General features: G+C 40.7%; 1 protein-coding gene and 1 long non-coding RNA gene across 4 annotated transcripts in view; one reads left to right on the top strand and one right to left on the bottom strand.

Moving 5' to 3' along the window:
- Positions 1 to 22,174, bottom strand: part of LOC108714711 (E3 ubiquitin-protein ligase PDZRN3) — a 174,576-nt gene that overhangs the window by 143,139 nt on the left and 9,263 nt on the right. For 2 of the 3 annotated variants that reach the window (XM_018259165.2, XM_018259167.2), the window contains exons 2-3: positions 17,328 to 17,414; positions 8,569 to 8,676 (exon numbers count right to left, since the gene is read on the bottom strand). In XM_018259165.2, coding sequence (XP_018114654.1) covers positions 8,569 to 8,676; positions 17,328 to 17,414 — 195 coding nt within the window. The remainder of the gene's footprint in view (positions 1 to 8,568; positions 8,677 to 17,327; positions 17,415 to 22,174) is intronic. The other variant, XM_018259166.2, reaches the window with a different exon arrangement.
- LOC108714712 lies at positions 124 to 21,486 on the top strand. Its single transcript, XR_001935407.2, has 3 exons — positions 124 to 256; positions 9,808 to 9,890; positions 20,946 to 21,486. It is a non-coding gene; the product is annotated as an uncharacterized LOC108714712 (long non-coding RNA).

The following is a 22,174-nucleotide window of genomic DNA, read 5'->3' as shown; positions in this document are numbered from 1 at the left end:
AGTAGGAGCCGAGTTGCGCTGAAGTAGGAGCCGAGAAGCACCGAAGTAGGATCCAAGTTGTGCCAAAGTAGGAGCCGAGTAGCGCCGAAGTAGGAGCCAAGTTGAGCTGAAGTAAGAGCAGAGTAGCGCCGAAGTATGAACCGAGTTTCGCCAAAGTATGAACTGAGTTTCGCTGAAGTAGGAGCCCAGCTGTGCAGAAGAAAGAAACTCCTCCGAAGTAGGAGCCACCACCAAAAGGAGCCACGGAAGAAGAAAGGTAAGTTCCACTGACCAGCAATGGTTTTTTTCTCAAACTGTTGGACACTAAGGGGCCGATTCACAAAGGGTCGAATATCGAGGGTTAATTAACCCTCGATATTCGACAGGGAATTAAAATCCTTCGACTTCGAATATAGAAGTCGAAGGATTTTAGGGCAAATAGTGCGATTGAACGATCGAAGGAATATTCCTTCGATCGAACGATTAAATCCTTCGAATCAAACAATTCGAAGGATTTTAATCCAACGATCGAAGGAATATCCTTCGATCAAAAAAAGTTAGCCAAGCCTATGGGGACCTTCCCCATAGGCTAACACTGAGTTCGGTAGTTTTTAGATGGCGAACTAGGGGGTCGAAGTTTTTTCTTAAAGAGACAGTACTTCGACTATCGAATGGTCGAATGGTCGAACGATTTTTAGTTCGAATAGTTCGATTCAAAGTCATAGTCGAAGGTCGTAGTAGCCCATCCGATGGTCGAAGTAGCCCAAAAAACACTTAGAAATACAAAGTTTTTTTACTTCGAATCCTTCACTCGAAGTTATTGAATCGGCCCCTAGATTTTTTTTACTTTTAGGGGAGGCCCTGACCATTGATTTTTTTTAAACTTCAGGGGGCCCTGGCCACCAGTGATTTTTTTAAACTTGTAGGTGGGCCACACCACAAATGGATTTTAATTGTATGGGGGCCAAGAAAATGTTGTTGAGCCCTGCAAATTCTGATGGCAGCCCTGGTGGTAAGCAATGTTAAATATAGAGTTGTATCCACTAGAGCTGCCACTATTTCTGGAAGCAAATTTTAGCTTCCTCCCCTATTTACTACATTGCAAAAAAGTGTAATTTTTACAAGCTAAACTGGTCAGGTGGCTACTTAAGTAGCCAGTAATCTATGCAAACATAAACCAGCAGAATATTTCAACAGAGTCTGTAATACCTTCATAGAAGCAGGAGAATAAAAAGCAAAAGGAAATCAAGTAATAAATGCAAGATCTCCAGCAGAATATTTCAATGGGGAAATAATGAAATTATAGTTTAGTGGCTGTAACAGAAACAGTAAATGTGTCCAAGAAAGCATAGAATCTGTCGTTAACTCCAGTAATTTAACTACCGCTCTTGCAAAAATCGAAATTGATTTTGCAGGACTCAGGGTGCTGGCTTTGACTTTAAACACTCAGACTAAGGCAATTAATTACCAATTCAGTGTGTCGTTAATAGACTTTGCAGAGCCTGTTCATAAGAATATTATAGGAGACTCAAAGCCTAAAAACGAATTTGGCTTGAAATACTGTATTTTATATGCTGAACCTACTGTACAAGCCCAGAAGGTCATCAACCCTATTAGAGGCCTTCAAAACTGTCCAGAGGTGCTCACTAGGGATGTAGCGAACGTCGGAAAAAAAGTTTGCGAACATATTCGCGAACTTGCGCAAAAACGCGAGCGGTTCGCGAACGGTTCGCGAACCCCATAGACTTCAATGGGAAGGTGAACTTTAACAACTAGAAAAGACATTTCTGGCCAGAAAAATGATTTTAAAGTTGTTTAAAGGGTGCAACGACCTGGACAGTGGCATGCCAGAGGGGGATCAAGGGCAAAAATGTATCTGAAAAATCTGCCTGTGTGTGCTTGGAAGAGATAGTGTAGGGGGAGAGCTGTTAGTGATTTCAGGGACAGATGATAGTAAGTTTGCTGGCTAGTAATCTGCTTGATACTGCTCTGTATTGGAGGGACAGAAGTCTGCAGGGATTTGAGGGACATTTTAGCTTAGGTAGCTTTGCTGGCTAGTAATCTACTGTTCTCTTTAAACAACTGCCATACGTTGACCTTGTAGGCATTGTTTGCCCAGTTTTTTTGGACGCAGCCACTGAAGCACAGTTGCCAGAAAAAATATGCCATATAAATGCTGAAAATAGTCATTTTTCGCCATTACGTAAAATATATTATGGCTGCTTGAAAAAAGTGACTCCGGTGTTTTTTCTGGAGACGGTAATATTATGGATATTTAGACAGAATGGGAACAAGGTCACACAGCTCGATGGCGGGTTGAAGAAAACAGTGTGCAAATAATGCCTACAAGGCCAACGTATACACTACTACAGCGGTGGATACGGATTACGTAAAATATATTATGGCTGCTTGAAAAAAGTGACTCCGGTGTTTTTTCTGGAGACGGTAATATTATGGATATTTAGACAGAATGTGAACAAGGTCACACAGCTCGATGGCGGGTTGAAGAAAACAGTGTGCAAATAATGCCTACAGGGCAAATAATGCCTAAAAGGTCAACTTATACACTACTACAGCGGTAGTAAAATAAAAAAAAGTAAAATAAAAAAAAATGAATATTAAAAAAAAAAAATTAAAGTTGGTGCTGCTGAACTACTAGGAGCAGCAGATTAGCACACCAGTCCCACTCCCCAACACTGCTAGACTAATAGCACTGGGCTCTTATAGTAGTAGTAGTAGTAGTAGTAGTAAAACAACAAAAAAATAAATAAAAGCAGTCCTTACAAGGACTACTGTTATTGCAGCAGTCAGCAGATGAGATCAGAAGCAGGACAGCTGCCCACTGCAGCTACATACAGAGCACTGCAGTAGAAGGTAGATTACTAGCCAGCAAAGCTACCTAAGCTTAAATGTCCCTCAAACCCCTGCAGACTTCTGTCCCTCCAATAACAGAGCAGTATCAAAACGATTACTAGCCAGCAAACTTTCAACTGTCCCTGAAATCACTAACAGGCAGCAGCTCTCTCCCTACACTATCTCTTCAGCACACACAGGCAGAGTGAAAAAACGCTGCAGGGCTTCGGTTTTTATAGGGAAGGGGAGTGGTCCAGGGGAGAGCTTCCTGATTGGCTGCCATGTACCTGCTGGTCTGGGGTGAGAGGGCAAAAAAAAGCGCCAACAATGGCGAACCCAAAATGGCGAACGTCGCGCGACGTTCGCGAACTTCCGGCGAGCGCGAACACCCGATGTTCGCGCGAACAAGTTCGCCGGCGAACAGTTCGCGACATCTCTAGTGCTCACCATCTTGGATCTCTGGGCTGTTGTTGAGAAGCTAAGATTAGGGGTTGTTGGAAAAGATCAAGCATACAATGTGGTTTATCTGTCAAATAGACTGATGCTTCAGGGAAGATTATTAAACCACGGATGCAGGATACATTGGTCCCTGAGCTGTGTTGCAATGTGAAGTTGAATTTATTATTAATCAACCTTGTATTATGATTTTTATATTGCATATAAACTGTATACTGTGAGAAGGTCCCTAAGCTCAGGTAAGTTACAGTAGCCCAAGGCATGTGCAGTGAATCAGTAGAAAAGCAGGTGGGGAACTAATGGGGCATCTTCAGAGGCACAGATCTTCCTTGCTAAAGGGCTGAGTTTGCTATGGGCTGATATAGAAACTCTAGTGTAATTCTTTGTTAAAGGGGTGGTTAACCGTTAAGTTAACTTTTAGTATGTTATATAGTGGCCAATTATAAGCAACTTTTCAGTTGGTTTTCATTATTTATTTTTTATATATTTTTAATTATTTGCCTTCTTCTTTTTTATTTGCCCTCAAATAGGGGTCACTGACCCCATATAAAAAACAAAACTAATGCTCTGTAAGGCTACAAACGTTTTATTATTGTTACTTTTTATTATTCATCTTTCTATTCAGGTCCTCTCCTCATCATATTCCAGTCTCTTATTCAAATCAATGCATGGTTGCTAGGGTAATTTGGACCCTAGAAACCAGATTGCTGAAATTTCAAACTGGAGAGCTGCTGAATAAAAAATCTAAATAACTCAAAAACCACAAATAATAAAAACCAATTGCAAATTGTCTCAGAATATCACTCTCTACATCGTACTAAAAGTTAACTCCAAGGTGAACACTCCCTTCAAGCTTTAGTTCTCCTTTAATTGACTTAGTGTCAGCTCTTTCTGCCTTGAACTATGTCCTAGATTGTTCTAATTGATTTGATTTCCCCAAGCTTAATATATAAATATATTCTGAAATGGATAAGAAAACAATACGTTTAGCAGAAATGATTTGAATCCTGCCAGTAAGTTTTCAGCCTAAAGGGTAAAATAAAAAAGCGAATCCACGCAAGGAGGCATTGGAACGGAACGTTCATAACAAGAACATCTGCAAGTAAACATCAGCATAATTCATTTACTGTAAAACTGCAATCCTATAAATACCACATGTTTGTGTTCACATTCTGAAAGCAAAAATGGCGCCGCCACATATCCTTGTTTTTTTCCCAGATGCTTGAAAACACTAATTTCAGCTCAATTTGGTGGAAAAAGTTATAAAATTTGTGCAAGAACTACATAAACAAGAAGTCCTTTCTTGGGGGGCTTATTTGGAATGCAAATGTTTCCCCAGTCTGGTAACTCAAAACAACCAATCAGACCTCTGCTTGCATTGGTCTAACTGTATTAGAACAGTAATAGCTAACTGCTGATTGGTGCACTTTTTTCTGCAGGAGACAAAATGCAGAATGAGTTCTGCACAACAGTGTTTTAACATTATTATTATTATTATTATTAACATTATTATTTTAACATTAGTATTTAACAGTAGTTGTCTTCAAACCTTTTTTAGCATATAAGAACTAAATATCGTTGACTGTGACAAAATTGAGCCAACAGGGTAAATATAACCATGGCAAGCACAATACATTCATATAATTTATAAAAGAAGCAGGCACAGAATTCACAGTTTCATAAACAACATATCTCTGCCTCTCCCCCGGCCTCCAGTAGCCAAACTCAAACCATCAACAGCAGTTTTACAATTCAAACCATCAGCCCACTCTGCAAGCCCCTAATTACAAAAATGTGCATTTTACCACTTCAAAGGCGATTCACAGAGCTGCTCTCTGCCTTCTGCAAATGGAACGTTGGGTTATGCTCATATGAGAGTAATGGGAAAGGGAAATATGCTACATAAAATATATACCATAAAACAAGAAAAGTCTAATTAACTAACAATAGTGTAACAGGCTAATTTCATGGCCCTGGGCCCCCCTAGAAAAAAAGTAATTATCAGGTCCCTTCCAAACCATGGGGGCACAACCAAGGTCGATCCCAGGAGCCTTAGTAGCAATGGCACTTTCCACTGAGATAACAATCCAACATCTTTATACAGGGGCCTGTTATCCAGAATGCTCAGGACCTGACATTTTCTGGATAATGGATCTTTCTGTAATTTGGATCTTCATACCTTAAGTCAACTAGAAAATCATGTAAACATTAAATAAACCCAATAGGCTGGTTTTGCTTCCAATAAAGATTCATATATCTTAGTTTGGATCAAGTATAAGGTACTGTTTTATTACTTAAGAGATGGAAATTGCCAGCGGGATGGCACTCGGATCGCTTTGTTTTCCGATGTCGCCCAAAGTTGCCTCACGAGGAAACTTCAGTCGACTTCGGAAAACGAAGCTCTCCAAGTGCAGGGTAGGCAGTTCGGGGAGATTAGTTGCCCCAAAATTGAGGAGATTTGTCTCCAGGTGACTAATCTCCCCGAATTGCAGTGTGTGTCTCTGCCCTAAAGGGCACTTGTCTGTTGCTAAAATACTGTGGTAACTGATATGATTGTATCCCAGACCTAACAAAACCCACAGTCTGACCTGTCCTGCACAGCTGACGCTCAGTCCCTTGGGACTTCGTGAACTTGATTGTGGATTATGTGATTAATGGCCACTCTGCTTCCCCAGGGATTAGTAAAACTAATTATACCCAAAACATATGATAAAGCAGCAGGAATACTTTGCATGGTTCTGTTCCTGCTCTCTGATAATATTACACCCAAAGCATTTCCACCCCCCGGCGGTCAAACTTAGATACCCTACCGGTTCCCACGGTTTATGGTGGGCAAACCTTATTCTAGCATAGTCTAGCTACTATTGTTGTACTACACGATAGCTTTGAACAATCCATATAAATGGTGCATGCAGAGGTCATCATTTCTTATTGGCTCTTAATAATGTCCCACGTCACAATAAAACTTTTTCAAAATGGTGTAACTATAATTTAGAAATACAAATATGTAGGCATTTGCCTTAGAATTCCATAATATACAATGAGCCCCTTATATGAGGATATCAGAAGTCACAAAGTAGTTTTGTGGCTATTTAAAAGCTCCTAGCTGCAGGAAGAATTACAAAGGTCAGGACCTCAATGTGACTTCTGATATACTGTATGGTAGGTGGGTATTTTTTCTTATAATACTCAGGTTCCAGGTGACATCAGTGTGCTCAAATAACTGATAATATAATTAAGCAATATACACATTTACATTTTATAAATAGTAAGGTGAACTTCAGTTATATAATGGACACCAATGAAAGAACAGAACGATGGCCGTCAACCAAAAGGTTTCCAACAAGTACAGATTGAAATTTATGAAGGGAGGGTTGTCTCTTTAAGAGATCTGGAGGAGGATCATAGCATCCCTTTAATACTAAGATAAGGTTTCGCTTTATGAAGATCTAGAATGACTTCTCGAATGCAAGTGTAACCGATATTATCATATCTCTCTAATTACTTTTGCAAAGGGAAATATCAGCATCAGGTGCTTATTGGGCAGAAGCTTGTGCCAGTTCAGACTCAGTAACTGTGACGTGCCAGCCCAAAGCAGGGCTACAGACCAAGAGCAGATTAACCATGTAAATTCAAATCAGAAGGAGACCCCCTGAGACCCGTCAGATTTGAAGAGCTAAAAATTGTCCCTTACTAAATCTGATTTTATCAATTCATTATCTGAGGATGTACAGACAATGTAACTCCCATGGTTATTACAGCACATACAAAGAGTTTTAACTGAACCATATGTTATCTCCCTTATAGTGGCTCCGATTTAAAAAGACACACAAAAGCATGCAGGGCAAAAAAAAAAATTTTTTGATGTATTCACGTGTATAATATAACATGAAGGGTGTCAGATGGGATACAGCAATAAGGAGCTGAGAGCAACAGCAAAGCAATAGACAGTCATGGTTACATGACTAAAACAAAGAAACTCAATGACTGGTACCCACATGAGCCATTTTCAAATGTTAGTGATAGAATTATCCATAGTGGAGCTAGCATGGAAAGCATAGTCCAGAAGCTGTAGGGGGCCCAATGAGGTTGACGTTGGAGGTGTATTATCCTTGCTGGTGGTTTGAGGATAAAGAGTTAGGGCAGAGACAGACGTGAAGATTCGGGGAGATTAGTCGCCCGGGGTCAAATCGCCTCTTCTTTGGGCGACTAATCTCCACAAACTGCCTCCCTGCCAGCTAGAATCTAAATCGCCGATGGGATGGCACTCGGAGAGCCTAGTTTTTCCAAGTAGGAAAACTAAGCGGTCCAAGTGCCATCCTGCTGGCGATTTACATTCTAGCCGGCGGGGCATCAGTTCGGGGGGATAAGTCGACCAAAGAAGAGGCGATTTGTTCTGAATCTTCTTGTCTGTCTCTGCCCTTACCCAACCATTACCCAACCCAAGTCTTTCACTGGGGGACGTAAAGGTCTTGTACCATCCCATGAATATTGCAGTAATGAGAAGCAGTGATTGGCCACTGGCTACACCCAGAGACTCTGATTTGCTGTATCCTTACATCCTTGAGTTTACTACAATTGTTGATGTCCTACTGTGCCTCAGGCTGGACATCTATGAAGCCGCAATCATTGACTCACTTATTCTTATATATATGCTCCACTAGTGAGGACTAAGGAAACAACAGTCCAGGACAGGTAAAACTGTACTCTGCCCTTCACATCTTGCACAACAATCAACATACAACTGTGAAAGGAGTAAGGACAACATACCCTGTATAGAAAATATAGTGGTGCCATTAGATATTTCACACAGTCAAACTATACAAGGTTACATTTTACAATGCCCACTGTTTCTTGCCGGATGTGGGTTCCCTTTAAATCTGCAAAGCAGAGGAGAAGGGTGGCATTTTTGTTTGGAGACGGTACAACCAGAAGGCTTTCCACTAAAGAACTTAAAGTTATATATGAACAGTTTTTCTCCTTCTGAGGAGGCTAAACCAACCTAAAACCTCATTATTCTCTTCCTATGTTACAAAACACAGTAATGCCATCCACAGTTTTCTGACATGGACTTGTAAGATGATCCATTGCCCACAGTAAACAATCTCCAGTTGCCCCCCCCATGCCCAGTTCTCCTTCCTATATTTAGAGAAGATGTGGCTCAAGCCATGAAGGTCAGAGGTGTCCTTACTCCTTACTGAACAACACAAGACATTTGCAGTGCTTGTTCCATCCCTTTAGCATGCAGCTAATGATAGACATTAGATGATCTTCACATACCTCGATAATCCTGTCGTGGATCTGAAGTCCCCCTTCCTTAGCCGCCGGACCACTATCAACTAGTTTAGAAACATATATCCCTTCACTGGATGGTCCATCTTGATTATCCTGCAAAACATTATAAAGAAAATCTATTTCATTTTTTTATTTTACATAGTCATGTATTTAATTTGGGTTAAAGTGATGGATTCTGGGACTTGAAGTCCCTTTGCTCATCATAGAGGGTGGTGAACAGATTCTTTGGAAAGCAGAGGGACTTCAAGTCCCACAATCTTCACAATCACTTCACAATGGAACAAGGTGATGGAGGAAGTTGCATTGCACTGTGTGCCGAATGGTATTTGTTTCCTTTCAATCTTTGGAATCATGTTTAAAAGTAAAATCCAGGAATATTCATTTCGGGAAGATCCGAATTCATGCAACTTTTCTACATCATACCAACTATATTAGCTGATTGCAAAATGGGGGGGGGGATTATTCCTCTACAGCTACTTTAACGATTCAGATATTAAAAACTCTTTGGATTTATATTTAGTTAAATGGAAATTCCACCCAAAAACTGTATTTGCCCAATGAAAGAATATAATTTTAAGCCGCCTTCCAATACATATTCATTAAGCCTTCTCAATGCTTTTAAACCTACTGTATATGTAAATGTATGTCTATTTTTGTTTTTATAAGGCTACTTATGTACGCAGCACTGTACAGCTGAACAATAAACAAATAAACAAACAGGGGTTCGTTACAATAATATAAATAAATACATAATACAGTTGCATTAAAGATTAAGAAGCAGAGTGCTTCTTAAGAGACAAGCAGAAGGAGATCCTTGTCCTGTTTCAATCTAAACGAAATGTAAAAACTCCAACTGAAAATAAAATGTAAAAAAAGGCAGTTCCAGCTTAGAATTAATATGCAGGTAACACACGTAGGGTATAGGGTAATCCGATAGCCTATGTTAGTTTTGCACTCATTTCAACCCCTGATTAGTGATGGGCGAATTTGCCCCGTTTTGCCAAAAAACTTTTTTGACGCTATGTCCGTTTTTGGACGCCGACGCACATTTTTTTGACGCCGGCAAATTTTCGCTGCAGTTGAATTTATTCACCAGCGGCGGCGAATCGCAGGTATTCGCAGCGAATTTGCGCATGGCGAATTAATTCGCCCATCACTACCCCTGATCCATAAGAATTCTGTTTGTGGCTTGTACATTCATTTTCTCATTCATTCTCCCTGCAGCCCAGAATCCCTTGCGAGGATCCGGAGGTGTGTGTGCGACTACGTTGGTAAATGAGAGCTATGGAGTGTGACTTTGCATCCAGGTAACCCCGTCACAGATAATAGCGAGACGGTTTCCTAGCGGTTTAACTGTTTATCTTGTGGTTACTCATGACACAGGCAGAGCTCTGTGCAGGTTCTAAGGCTCACACAGCTCACACTGTGCATTGTAAATATATATACCGTATATATATACTACAGAGGAATCAGGGGCCCCAGGATGTACAGGGGGCCCCATGAGGCCCTAATTAATGAACAATTTAAAAATATATAGGTAAAACAGGACAATCCTTAGATATGTTGGGGGCCCTAAAATGAATTTGCTGTGGGGCCCAGTAACATCTAGTTACGCCACTGATATGTAATATATATCCGTATCCCTTGCCTACTGATGCATTTTCTGTGATTAATGAGACCTCAGCCCAATGAAACCATCAGCGAGACACTGCAAGTATGGGATCGGTTATCTGGAATCGTATTATACAGAAACACACAAATACCGTTTCTCGCAGAGTCCTAATTTAAGTAAAGCCAAATTCATTAGGGGTGCCAATTTATTAAGTACTCCCCAGTGGCTACAATCACTAACCTGCTACCCCAGGTCAGCACTACTTTACTTTATAAATTGCACCAGCCCGGGGTACTTTATTGAAGAGCATGCTGCTGCCATCTTTGCTGCCTGCTCCCAGTATCCTCTGCGCTCCCCTGTGTTGAGATGGTGCATACCCAGTACAGGAACTTCTTTGATGATTAATGTACTGCATGTGTACCCAATTTTTTTAGGGGTGATGTAGTCACCTACGATAAATCCCCGACATGACTTCCCACCGGCAAGAAATTGAATCGCCGGCTGGATGGCAGAAGCATCATTTTGGTTTTCCGAAGTCGCCCTAAGTTGCCTCACAAAGAAACTTTGGGCGACTTCAAAAAACCAAAGCTGCACTTTTGCCATAATGCTGGCGATTCATATCATTGCGGGAAGAAATTCCAGGGAGTTTAGTCGCCTGCAGTAGTGAAGATTTATGGCAGGCGACTAAATCTCCCAATGTGCCACCACCCTTAGAATAAGAGAATACCTGGGAGCAAGTTGGTGGTGCTTCTCCTTTAAGTTTACTTTTAGTATGCTATAGAATGGCTAATTCTAAGCAACCTTTGTTATTTCTTTTTTCTAGCCTCCCCCATTTCCATAATAAAATAAGACTGTGTAGCAGAAAAAAGTGTTAAAGGGGGTTGTTCTAGTGAAGTTAACTTTTAGTTTGTTATAGATTTGCCAATTCAAAGCAACTTTTCAATTGGTCTTATTTATTTTTTTCTAGTTTTTAAATGATTTGCCTTCTTCTTCTGACTCTTTACAGCTTTCAAATCGGGGTCACTGTCCCCCAGCTAAAAAAAATGCTCTGGAAGGCTACAAATATATTATTATTGCTACTTTTTATTGCTCATCTTCCTATTCAGACCTTCTGCTATTCATAATTCCAGTATTTCATTTAAATCAATGCATGGTCGCTAGGGTAATTTGGACCCTAGAAACCAGATTGCTGAAATTGCAAACTGGAAAGCTGAATAAAAAGTTAAAATTAAAAAATAATAACAAATGAAAAAGAATTGCAAATTGTCTCAGGATATCTCTCTCTACCCAAATTTCATATGATTGTAAACAACCCCTTTAAGAAAGAGATGCCTAAGGTAGGAAAATTAGTGGGTAATTTTTGGGGCATTTTCGAAGATAAAAGGCCCGAAATCGTCCTGTGTGCCACTGCCCTACGCATACCTCCCAAATGTCCCGTTTTCAGCGGAACAGTCCCACTTTTGACAGCTCAATCCGCAGTCCCACATTTATACTGAAAAGTCCCGACTTTCTCTGCACTGAACAGCCAGAAAAAGATACAAAGTTTCTAACTTTATTGGCTTTTGGCAGAGAGTCCAGAACAGCCACCAGGTGCAACTAAGATACTTTTGTAACAATTTTGAGCAAATAAGCAATTGTAACAATGTAGATAAACAGGTCTCTTGGGAGAACTTAGACTCGCGCTCTGATTCGGGGAGATTAGTTGTCCGGCGACAAATCTCCTCTTCTTCGGGGAGACTAATCTCCCTGAATTGCCTCCCCTGCCTTCCCACCGGCTAGAATGTAAATTGCCAGCGGGATGGCACTTGGAGCGTTTCGTTTTCCGAAGTCGGCGGGAAGGCAGGGGAAGTCAGTTTGGGGAGATTAGTCGCCTGCCATATTTTTACCTGCCGAATTTTGTAAAATGAACATGGTAATTAGCGGTGTGGCCACAAACATGGGCGTGGTAAAAAAATTGCTGCGCTGCGCACGCCAACTTTTTTGTCCCTCTTTTTATTTCCAAAATGTTGGGAGGTATGCAAGGCAAAATATACACAATATAAAGCTCACTGCTACACAGTGTATATAAGCAATAGCAGCTGCATAAGAGCCACAATCCCCAGTGTCTTTGCAAGAATCTAATTGGTGTTTGAGTGGATATTAGAGGTCAGGAGGCCAAAGTCACTTTAGAGAGGCCAACAGTGACCCTTACCCGTTAATTACCCTGAAGACTTCACTTCACATGTACTTAAAACTCCTAACAGGGTCTGGGCTTGTTATTGATATGGTCATAAGCAGCTAAACATGTCTGTGAATGTAATCTGCTCCCTTGTACCCCTAGGAAGTTTATACAGTCGGTTCCTCTGGGGCGGGGCCAGATGTGATTGACATTTTGAGTAAGATAAATATATAATTCTTATTATTAGTGAAAACATCACCCAATAATATGGATAGGAGGTCAATGGAATTCCACATATTCTAGTACTTCCAGATTAATTGGAATTCAAATACACTCCCTTATTACCCCCCCCCCAAAGTCCTCCTATTATGTTATGACATCAGACCAGGAAGCCAGTAAGGGTGTGGCCTAGCAGCCAGGGGTGTGGTCTGAATAATAACAAGATGGAACCAGCCATATATAACCAATAAATGAATATTCCGGGGCACGGGCATACCTTTTGGGGATAGGGCACAACCAAAAGAAGACCTTTTTTACCAGTGTACATAATCATGGGTGACCTGCGAAGGGTACAAAATTTGCGGTAAATTTCTGCATTTCGCCACCGGTGAATAAATTGCGAATTTGCAGCAACAGATCTGATGCCAGCGACAATTAAACGGACACCCGTTGACTTTAATGTGCGTCAATTCTCGCCAGTGTCGAAAGTCGAGTTTCGCAAATTTTTTGCCTGTTTTGTGTCGAACCGAAACGGGACAAATTCGCCCACTGTACACCACAACTCCAGGGAAAGCATTAGCAATATCAGCAACCCACATTTTTGTATACCTTGTACAGTCATAGCCTGTACAGAGAAATACCATAAAACTATGGAAGCATAATGTATTCCCCTATACTGGGCTCAATTCTACAGAAACAATTTAGGGTGTATATAAATATATCAGAGAATATAACAACCTTAAACTGCATGTAACAGAGCAAAATTTTAAAATATTAGCCCCTCCTTAAAGAAACAACTTTCAAGATGTCAGAGACATATTGGCCATTTTCAGAAAAGAACATTTAGTCATGATAATGTGACTTATTGCCGTCGTTCAGTCTCCCATAGCTGCATACCAGCGAGCAAGCCGTGACAGTTATGTGCCGAAGAATCCACCAAGTGCAATTACTCAGCAGGATCATTGGTAATTTTACACACTACACAAAAACTGCCTGCAGCAATCTGGGATCTCATTCACGCTACTGATTGTTGAACAAGATAAAGTTTTTTTGTTTTTTTCCCATTGTACATATAGTTGTACTACATCCAAGAACAACCTACAGAAAATGATAATACACAAAAACTATTAATAACCTGTAAAATATACCCTTATAAATAGATTCATCTGCTATTAAATGCACCTAGTGATGTTATTTGTGTCACATGACTCATTTAAAATAACATGGCCCATACTATAAAGTATGAATACTGTATACAAGCAAACTTGGAGTTTCATGAACAGAACTTGACATTCATGGTCTGTGGTGCAAAATGAGGGCTTGCCCTCGCTTAGCACCCAGAATCTTTCTGATATTAGTCTGCAGCCTTGTGACTTTATATGAACACAGACCCCTCATTGACTTCTAATATCCTTATCATTTACAGTAGGGGGTACATTATCCCTTATAATACATGAGTGATACTCAGAGTTCCCTGTATAACTCAGCCTGCAGCCTTGTGCCTTTATATGGTCACAGAACCCCTCAGTGACGTCTAATATCCTTATCATTTACAGTAGGGGGTACATTATCCCTTATAATACATGAGTGATACTCAGAGTTCCCTGTATAACTCAGCCTGCAGCCTTGTGCCTTTATATGGTCACAGAACCCATCAGTGACTTCTAATATCCTTATCATTTACAGTAGGGGGTACATTATCCCTTATAATACATGAGTGATACTCAGAGTTCCCTGTATAACTCAGCCTGCAGCCTTGTGCCTTTATATGGTCACAGAACCCCTCAGTGACATCTAATATCCTTATCATTTACAGTAGGGGGTACATTATCCCTTATAATACATGAGTGATACTCAGAGTTCCCTGTATAACTCAGCCTGCAGCCTTGTGCCTTTATATGGTCACAGAACCCCTCAGTGACTTCTAATATCCTTATCATTTACAGTAGGGGGTACATTATCCCTTATAATACATGAGTGATACTCAGAGTTCCCTGTATAACTCAGCCTGCAGCCTTGTGCCTTTATATGGTCACATATAAAATTAGACTCTCCTTATTTGCTTTGAATTGTTAAAACCCAAGGTAAGTGGCTAGAGGCAAACGATCAAATAGACATATATATATATAAGTGTGTGTGTTTCCCTTTTGTTTAATATAAAGTAATCTGTTAATTTGATCAAACAAATGAAGCTCACGTGCCCTTGGAGTAATTCTAGAAAACAAAACGAGTAGGGGTTTCTTTACCCCAGGGAGTTAAACCTGCCCAGCAGAGGAAAACAAGAGTTTTTTCTGAAAATGATTAACACTTTATGTTACTTGATAACAGGAACAGAAAATGAGATAAAAGAGCTGTGGGGGGTGGACAATTACACTCATCAATAATCAAAAAGGTGCACGCTTCACCCCACTTGCCCTGATTCATGCACAATGATATGTAATGTGTATGGCAGTCTCCTCCCATCCTTCAGAGCCCCTGAAAAAGCTGGATTGTTACACACTGTTAAGGTGCCATAGACGTAACAATTACGATCTTTCTTGGAAAAGATCTCTCCAAGAAAGATCGTTCGTTTCAGTACACACGTGTAGAGCTGGATCATCAGATATACATATAGAAACAATAGAATTCTACCTGTATTTGGCGATTCAGCACTAACAATGGCCGATGTTTGGGAGCCTTCAAAGGCCTGGCCGGTAAAAATGATGGCTGATCCCAATGTTATTAATAGGGAAAAAAGATAAATATATAGGAAGACCGGTATTTTTTTCCAGAAAAGGTGCCAACCCTAAAGGCACACGATCAAAATTTTCCGTCCAGCCCGATCGACGAGCCGACTGATATTCAAGTCTTCTGATGATTGGTCGGCTCTTTTTCCACCAAACACGCACCGAATATCGTACGAAAATTCGTTTTGTATGATATTATCTGTGCGTCTATGGCCACCTTTAGGGCAGAGATGCTGCGATTCGGGGAGATTAGTTGCCCCGCGACAAATCTGTTCTTCTTTGGGGCGACTAATCTCCCCGAACTGCCTTTCCCTGCCTTCCCGTCGGCTAGAATGTAAATTCGTTCTCCGAAGTTGCCCGAAGTTGCCTCACGAGGTCCCTTATGAGAATATGTATTTAGGGTAAATACACCTTATTTCTATGTAGCATGCCTGGAATAATTCATATACATGTTTATTATTGATATTCATTGCACTTTTCTGATGTATTTCAGCTATTCACTGGTTCATCAGCTGGTTTCTCTGTCTGATCTGCTTGGACATTGGCTATATTCTTTTGCTGTCATTGTTAAAGCTCATCCATTCGGGGTGCTTTATTAGTATTGGCCTTTACCCCTTAAATTAAGCAAAATTCTCCAGGAACAGGCCCCATTGAGCCCATTGCCTGCACAAAGAGATTATGATACTGTAAACCCATGTCGGCATAGTCCCCTATTCCAGTGCAACGGGGACAGCCCCTAAAGCTTGCTCATAGCATCTAAGTCTATACTATGGCAGCATAGGTATTTCCTTGTACTAAATCCAATTCAGCAGGGACAGCCCCCTAAGTTTGCTCATAGTCTGTACAGAGAGATCCCATAATACCATGGCAGCATAGGTATTCCCCTGTACTAAGCACAATTCAGCAGGAACAGTCCCTAAATTTGCTCATAGCCTGTACAGAGAGATCCCATGAAATTATAGCAGCATAGGTATTCCTCTGTACTAATCCATACCTCCCAACTGTCCCTTTTTCGGAGGGATAGTCCCTCTTTTGACAGCTCAACCCGCAGTCCCTCATTTGTACTGAAAAGTCCCTCTTTTCTCTGCACTGAACAGCCAGAAAAAGAAACAAAGTTTCTCACTTAATTGGCTTTTAGAAGAGAGCCCAGAACAGCTAACAGGTGCAAATAAGATACTTTGTAACAATTTTGAGACACAAAAACACAGTTTAGATAAGGAGAAATATTTTCAAACTTTCATAACCTGCCAAATTTTGTAAAACAAACATGGTAATTAGGGGGTGTGGCCACAGAAAGGGGTGTGGCCAAAAAATTGCTGCGCTACATGCGGGAAAAAAATTTTTGTCCCTCTTTTTACTTCCAAAATGTTGGGAGGTATGCTAATCCAATCAATTGTTTTTTATAAATGAGCATATCTGTATTTCAGAGCTTTCTTGATAACGATTTCTGTATAATTGATCCTATACCTGTAATTAGAGGTTGGGGCTTACTCATCAGGCAGACTATAGATAAAAATAGAGTTGTCACCCTGTGGTTTTGAACTGAACATCTCAATTTATCAAAGGGCTGCCTGTTCAAAACTTTATGGCCGGTTTAAGGGTTAGGGCACACACTCTGATTCGGGGAGGTTAGTCTGATGACAAATCTCCTCTTCTTCTGGGCGAATTATCACCCCAAACTGTCTCACTTCGGCTAGAATGTAAATCGACATTGGGATTGCAATCGGAGCGTTTCGTTTTCCCAAGTCTCCCAAAGTTGCCTCACGAGGAAACGTTGGGCGACTTCGGAAATCGAAGCGCCCAGAATCTGCCCCAACCCTAAAGGTTTATACAGAATAAAGTGAAAATACACAATACCCTCTGTTTCCCTTCAAAAGAAAAACTCATGTGATATGAACATAAATCCCCTGGTTGAATGGTAGACAACCCCCCGCAGAGGCAAAAATACACCCTGCGATACTTTTATTTCAGACAATGCTCCCCTCCCACCCAATCTCAACAGGAAAACAGATTTTAACAATTAACATACCACGCAGGAACGGCCACCAATAATATTAAATCCCAGGGATCCAGATTCCCGGTGGAGAACAAGAGTCATGGCTTTCGATTCTTCACCCTATAAAGGGACAGATAAAAGAATTTCAAAATGACGCCGCTAAGTGGCTGCGACACCCCGACTGCGCTAAGCTCTGAATAAACTCTAAATACACAGAATAAAGGCTTTTTATATTTACAAAGAGCAAACAAAACCCAGAAAAGTCTCCCTTAGCCCGTCTCTGCCCCCAAAATAAATCTTTAGTGTCATGGAGAAAAAATGTCTTGCGGTTGACTGTGTAGAGGCAAAAGGACAACTATGTACAGTTTAAGTTTTTTTTTTGTTCCCTTGGAAAAACCTGGATTGGATAAATGTGTTGACAAAAAAATATGCAGGGTAAAAAAAGACAAAGTATTCATTCCCCAACTCTGTTCCACGAATTTGCTTTAATCTGATGCAGATGATTTAAAGGTAATTTAGTCAAGTCAGCACATTGTAGATATTAATAATAAAGCAGGTTTAACCCCCCTGGTGATGCTGTAGGGGAGAGAGGGCTGGTAAGCAATATGGCCGCCCTCTGGTACTCAAGGAATGCCATGTGTGTGTGCTCTGCAAGAGTTAAAGACAAAAATATCCCTGGCTCATCTGCTGTAAAGCAAAGAATGAGTAAACACAGGCTGTGTCTAGAGCAAAGCTGCAGTTTTTGTGCTGTACCAACAGCTGTCGGCCAAAGAGCTATCCATCAGCCTCGGATATGACCCCGACTTCAGAAAAACAAGCCGTCCTGCAATATGGGACTCTCTGCAGTAGCCTGAACTTGGGTGGGAGGGAGTAAAACTTAGGTTACACCAAAATTAAAGGGGTTGTTCACCTTTAAATTTACTTTTAGTATGATGCAGAGAGTGATATTCTGAGAATATTTGTTTTTGGATGGGGTCGGTGACCCCCCCATTTGAAAACTGGAAAGGGTCAAAAGAATAAGGTAAATAATTCAAAAACTATATAAAAAAGAAAGAGTTGCTTAGAATTGGTAATTCCATAAAATAGCAAAATTTAATTGAAAGGTAAATCGCCTCTTTAAAATTCGAGAAATACTCTTTGTAGTGAATGCCCCCCTGCTGATGAATATACACTGCTGCGAGGAAGCGACAATCATTCCCCAAGTTGTTCCCATTTAGTTGGGGCCAAATTCATCTGCCTTCAAAAGTTACACCAAAATAGTAACCATTAAGGCAGAGACACATGCTGCTATTTGGGGAGATTAGTCACCCAGCAACAAATCGCTCCTTCTTGGGGGAATAATCTCCCCAAACTGCCTTCCCGCTGGCTAGAATGTAAATCGCCGGCAGGATGGCACTCAGATCGCTTCGGCTTTCCAAAGTTGCCCGGAGTTTCCTCGTGAGGCAACTTCGGGCGACTTCGGAAAACAAAACGTTCCGAGTGCCATTAGGCCGGCGATTTATACTCTAGCCGACAGGAAGGCAGTTTGGGGAGATTATTCACCCGAAGAAGGACAATTTGTCACTGGGCGACTAATCTCCGCAAATAGCAGAGTGTGTCTCTGCCCTTAGCCAACTGAGAGTAAAAAGGAGACCATGACCAGCTATTTTTTCATTTTTTTTTTTTTATAGTTATTGAGTTATTTGCCTTCTTCTGACTCTTTCCAGCTTTCAAAAGGGAGCCACTGACCCGATCTAAAAAACAAATGCTCTGTAAAGCTACACATTTATTGTTATTGGTACTTTTGATTATTCATATTTCTCTTCAGGCCTCTCCTATACATGTTCCAGTCTCTTATTGAAATTAATACATGGTTGCTACAATAATTTGGCTCCTGGCAACCAGATTGCTGAAATTGCAAACTCGAGAGCTGCTGAATAAAAAGCGAAATAACTCAAAAAACACAAATGCTAAAACATGAAAGTCAATTACAAATTGTCTCAGAATATCACTCTCTGCATCATCCTAAAAGTTAACTAAAAGGTGAACAATGAATGCAAGCATTTGATTGGTTGCCATGGGTTACTGACCGGGGCAAATTTTGCCCAATTTTTTTTTGCACTGCAGCCCTGAACTACAGTCTACAACTCAATGGCTGCAGGTTGGGCAACACTGATATAAAGTGTCACTATCATCATCTTTGCTCATCCCCATACCCAACTGTCATTTTTTTGCCCTGCCGCTGCCATTTTGACCTACTATCCCTGTTTTAACAAATATTTATTTTGCTGTGAGGGCCCTTCTTTGTAAAGGTTCACTTTTTACAGGAATATAAATTCACAGAACAATTTAAAGGTGGCCCTTTAAGCAAGAATCAAGAATATTTCCCTTAAAGGAACAGTAACACCAAAAACTGAAAGTGTTTTAAAGTAATGGAAATACCATGTAGTGTTGCCCTGCACTGGTAAAACTGATGTGGTTGCTTCAGAAACACTACTATAGTTCATATAAACAAGCTGCTGAGTAGCAATGGCGGAAATTGAAAAACGGCTATATGGCACAGGATAAGTAATGGATAACAGATAACATTATGTTCTACAGAGCTTATCTGCTATCTGCTGTGTAACCTGAGCCTTTTCTCCTTTGAATAGCTGCCCCCATGGCTACACAGCAGCTTATTTATATAAACAATAGTAATGTTTATGAAGCAAACACAGCAGTTTTACTAGTGCAGGGCAACACTGAATTATATTTTTATTACTTTAAAACAATTTCATTTTTTGATGTTACTGGTCCTTTAATGTATTTAATCAGCTGCTCCCAACTGTCCCGTTTCCAGCAGGACAGTCCCGATTTTGACAGCTCAACCTGCAGTCCTTTCTCTGCACTGAACAGCCAGAAAAAGATACAAAGTTTCTAACTTAATTGGCTTTTGGCAGAGAGTCCAGAACAGCCACCAGGTGCAACTAAGATACTTTTGTAACAATTTTGAGATAAGCAAATAAGTAATTGTAAAAATGTAGATAAATATGTCTCTAGGGAGAACTTAGACTCACAGCTTAAGGGCAGAGACAAACGCTAAGATTCGGGGAGATTGGTCGCTCGGCAGCAAATCTTCTCTTCTTCGTGGCGACCAATCTCCCCGAGTTGCCTCCCCTGCCTTCCCGCCAGCTAGAATGAAAATCGCCGGCAGGATGGCACTCGGAGCGATTCGTTTTCTGAAGTCACCTGAAGTATTTTCTGAAAACAAAGCGCTCCATTCCGCCGGCAGTTTATATTCTAGCTGGCGGGAAGGCAGGGGAAGGCAGTTTGGGTAGATTAGTTGCCTGCCAAATTTTTACCTGCCAAATTTTGTAAAATTGACGTGGTAATTAGGGGGTGTGGCCACAAAATGGGCATGGTCAAAAAAGTTTGTCCCTCTTTTTATTTACAAAATGTTGGGAGGTATGCAGCACCCATCGACCAATGAAAACTGTTCCCAGAATCCTTCTCCAGACTTTGCCTTTAACGAAAGCTGGGAGTTGTAGTAATGCAACAGCTGGAGGGCCGCAGTCTGGACACCCCATGCTTTAGCAGTTTGCATTTAACCAGCCAGGGATGGCAGCTGGACGGTCAGCCATGACAGTATTGATGAACATACACAACTTTCCTCTAAACTGTTATATTTTACAGGAAAACCCGACATCCCAGAAACTTTCAAAGACCCGGCTGAATAAGATTTATATGTTGCTTCAGCCTAAGATATCACAGCTTGAAAAGAAACCATGATTTTTTTTGGAATGCGCACAATCCCTTAGAGCTTCATCCTGCAGAAACAATCAGGGTGACAAATGAGGTATTTACTGACAGCCGGGGATTTGCTGAGCAGAAGATCTGAGGGGGCAGAATTCGGCCGAATATGGACTCTATTACCTGGAAAATACAGGCCAGGAAACAATTTCATGGTGGAAGAGCGGCTCATCCTGAGAATGACTTTTCTGCATAAAAATAACAGGTTTTCCCAAATACAGACTCCATTGCTATTTTAACCTGACTTTTTTTTGGCACAATGCAGCCCCTAAAGGGTTAAGCTTGCATGCCAGTAAAGAACAAGAGAGAAAAATACCAAAACTATTTCATTATGGGGAAATTTCTTTATGTTTGTTCCATAGAGTTATTTTGAGGAAATTATTATTCTGATTTGTTTTTCTTTTATTCACATTTTATCCCACTTGTCATTCACCCTGCTCTGCTTAAAACCACTCGCTGACCTCATTCTTATTCATACAAATCCACCAATCAACACTCAGTATTATTTTTGCTGCTCAAAATAAAAAGAAACAGGCTTTTGTTTGCTTGTCTGCTCAATACTAAAGGGTAAGACACACAAGCAAAGTCTCTATTTTCTTAATGTCAATTATTTCCAAGCTTGGTATTCATTATCCTTAATTTATATCATTCATTGTTGTTGTTTGGCAGTTTAACCCACTCACATTCAAGGTGAGCAACAAAGAAACATTTTTTTTATGGAGGAGCACGAAGAACACTAAAGATTAAGAAGATGACAAGAGAAGCCTTTGAGTGTGGGACTGTCCCATTAAAAAAGATGAGAGTCAGACATAATATACAAGAGACAGGTATGCCAAAACTTTCAGTCTCAATCCAATGGCACAAAAAGATAGCACTCACCAGGGTTGCCAGGTTGGGTGGGTCCCAGCAAAATTGGGCTTCTATTTTAAAGCCCAGGCTGGTTTTGAAAGTACAAACTAGCCAAGGTACAGATTTGGGCTACTTTTTGGGCCTTTGGCTGGTTTGTACTTTTGCATGTTGGGTAATGTAGTTTTTGTTTAACAATTTGCCAACTGCCAAGTTGAATGTAAGACTACAATACCCAGCATGCAATGGGACTAAGTTGTGTAGAA

Source organism: Xenopus laevis, chromosome 4L (assembly GCF_017654675.1).
Source record: "Xenopus laevis strain J_2021 chromosome 4L, Xenopus_laevis_v10.1, whole genome shotgun sequence".
Classification (NCBI taxonomy): Eukaryota; Metazoa; Chordata; class Amphibia; order Anura; family Pipidae; genus Xenopus; species Xenopus laevis.
This window is presented reverse-complemented; position numbering and strand designations above follow the sequence as displayed.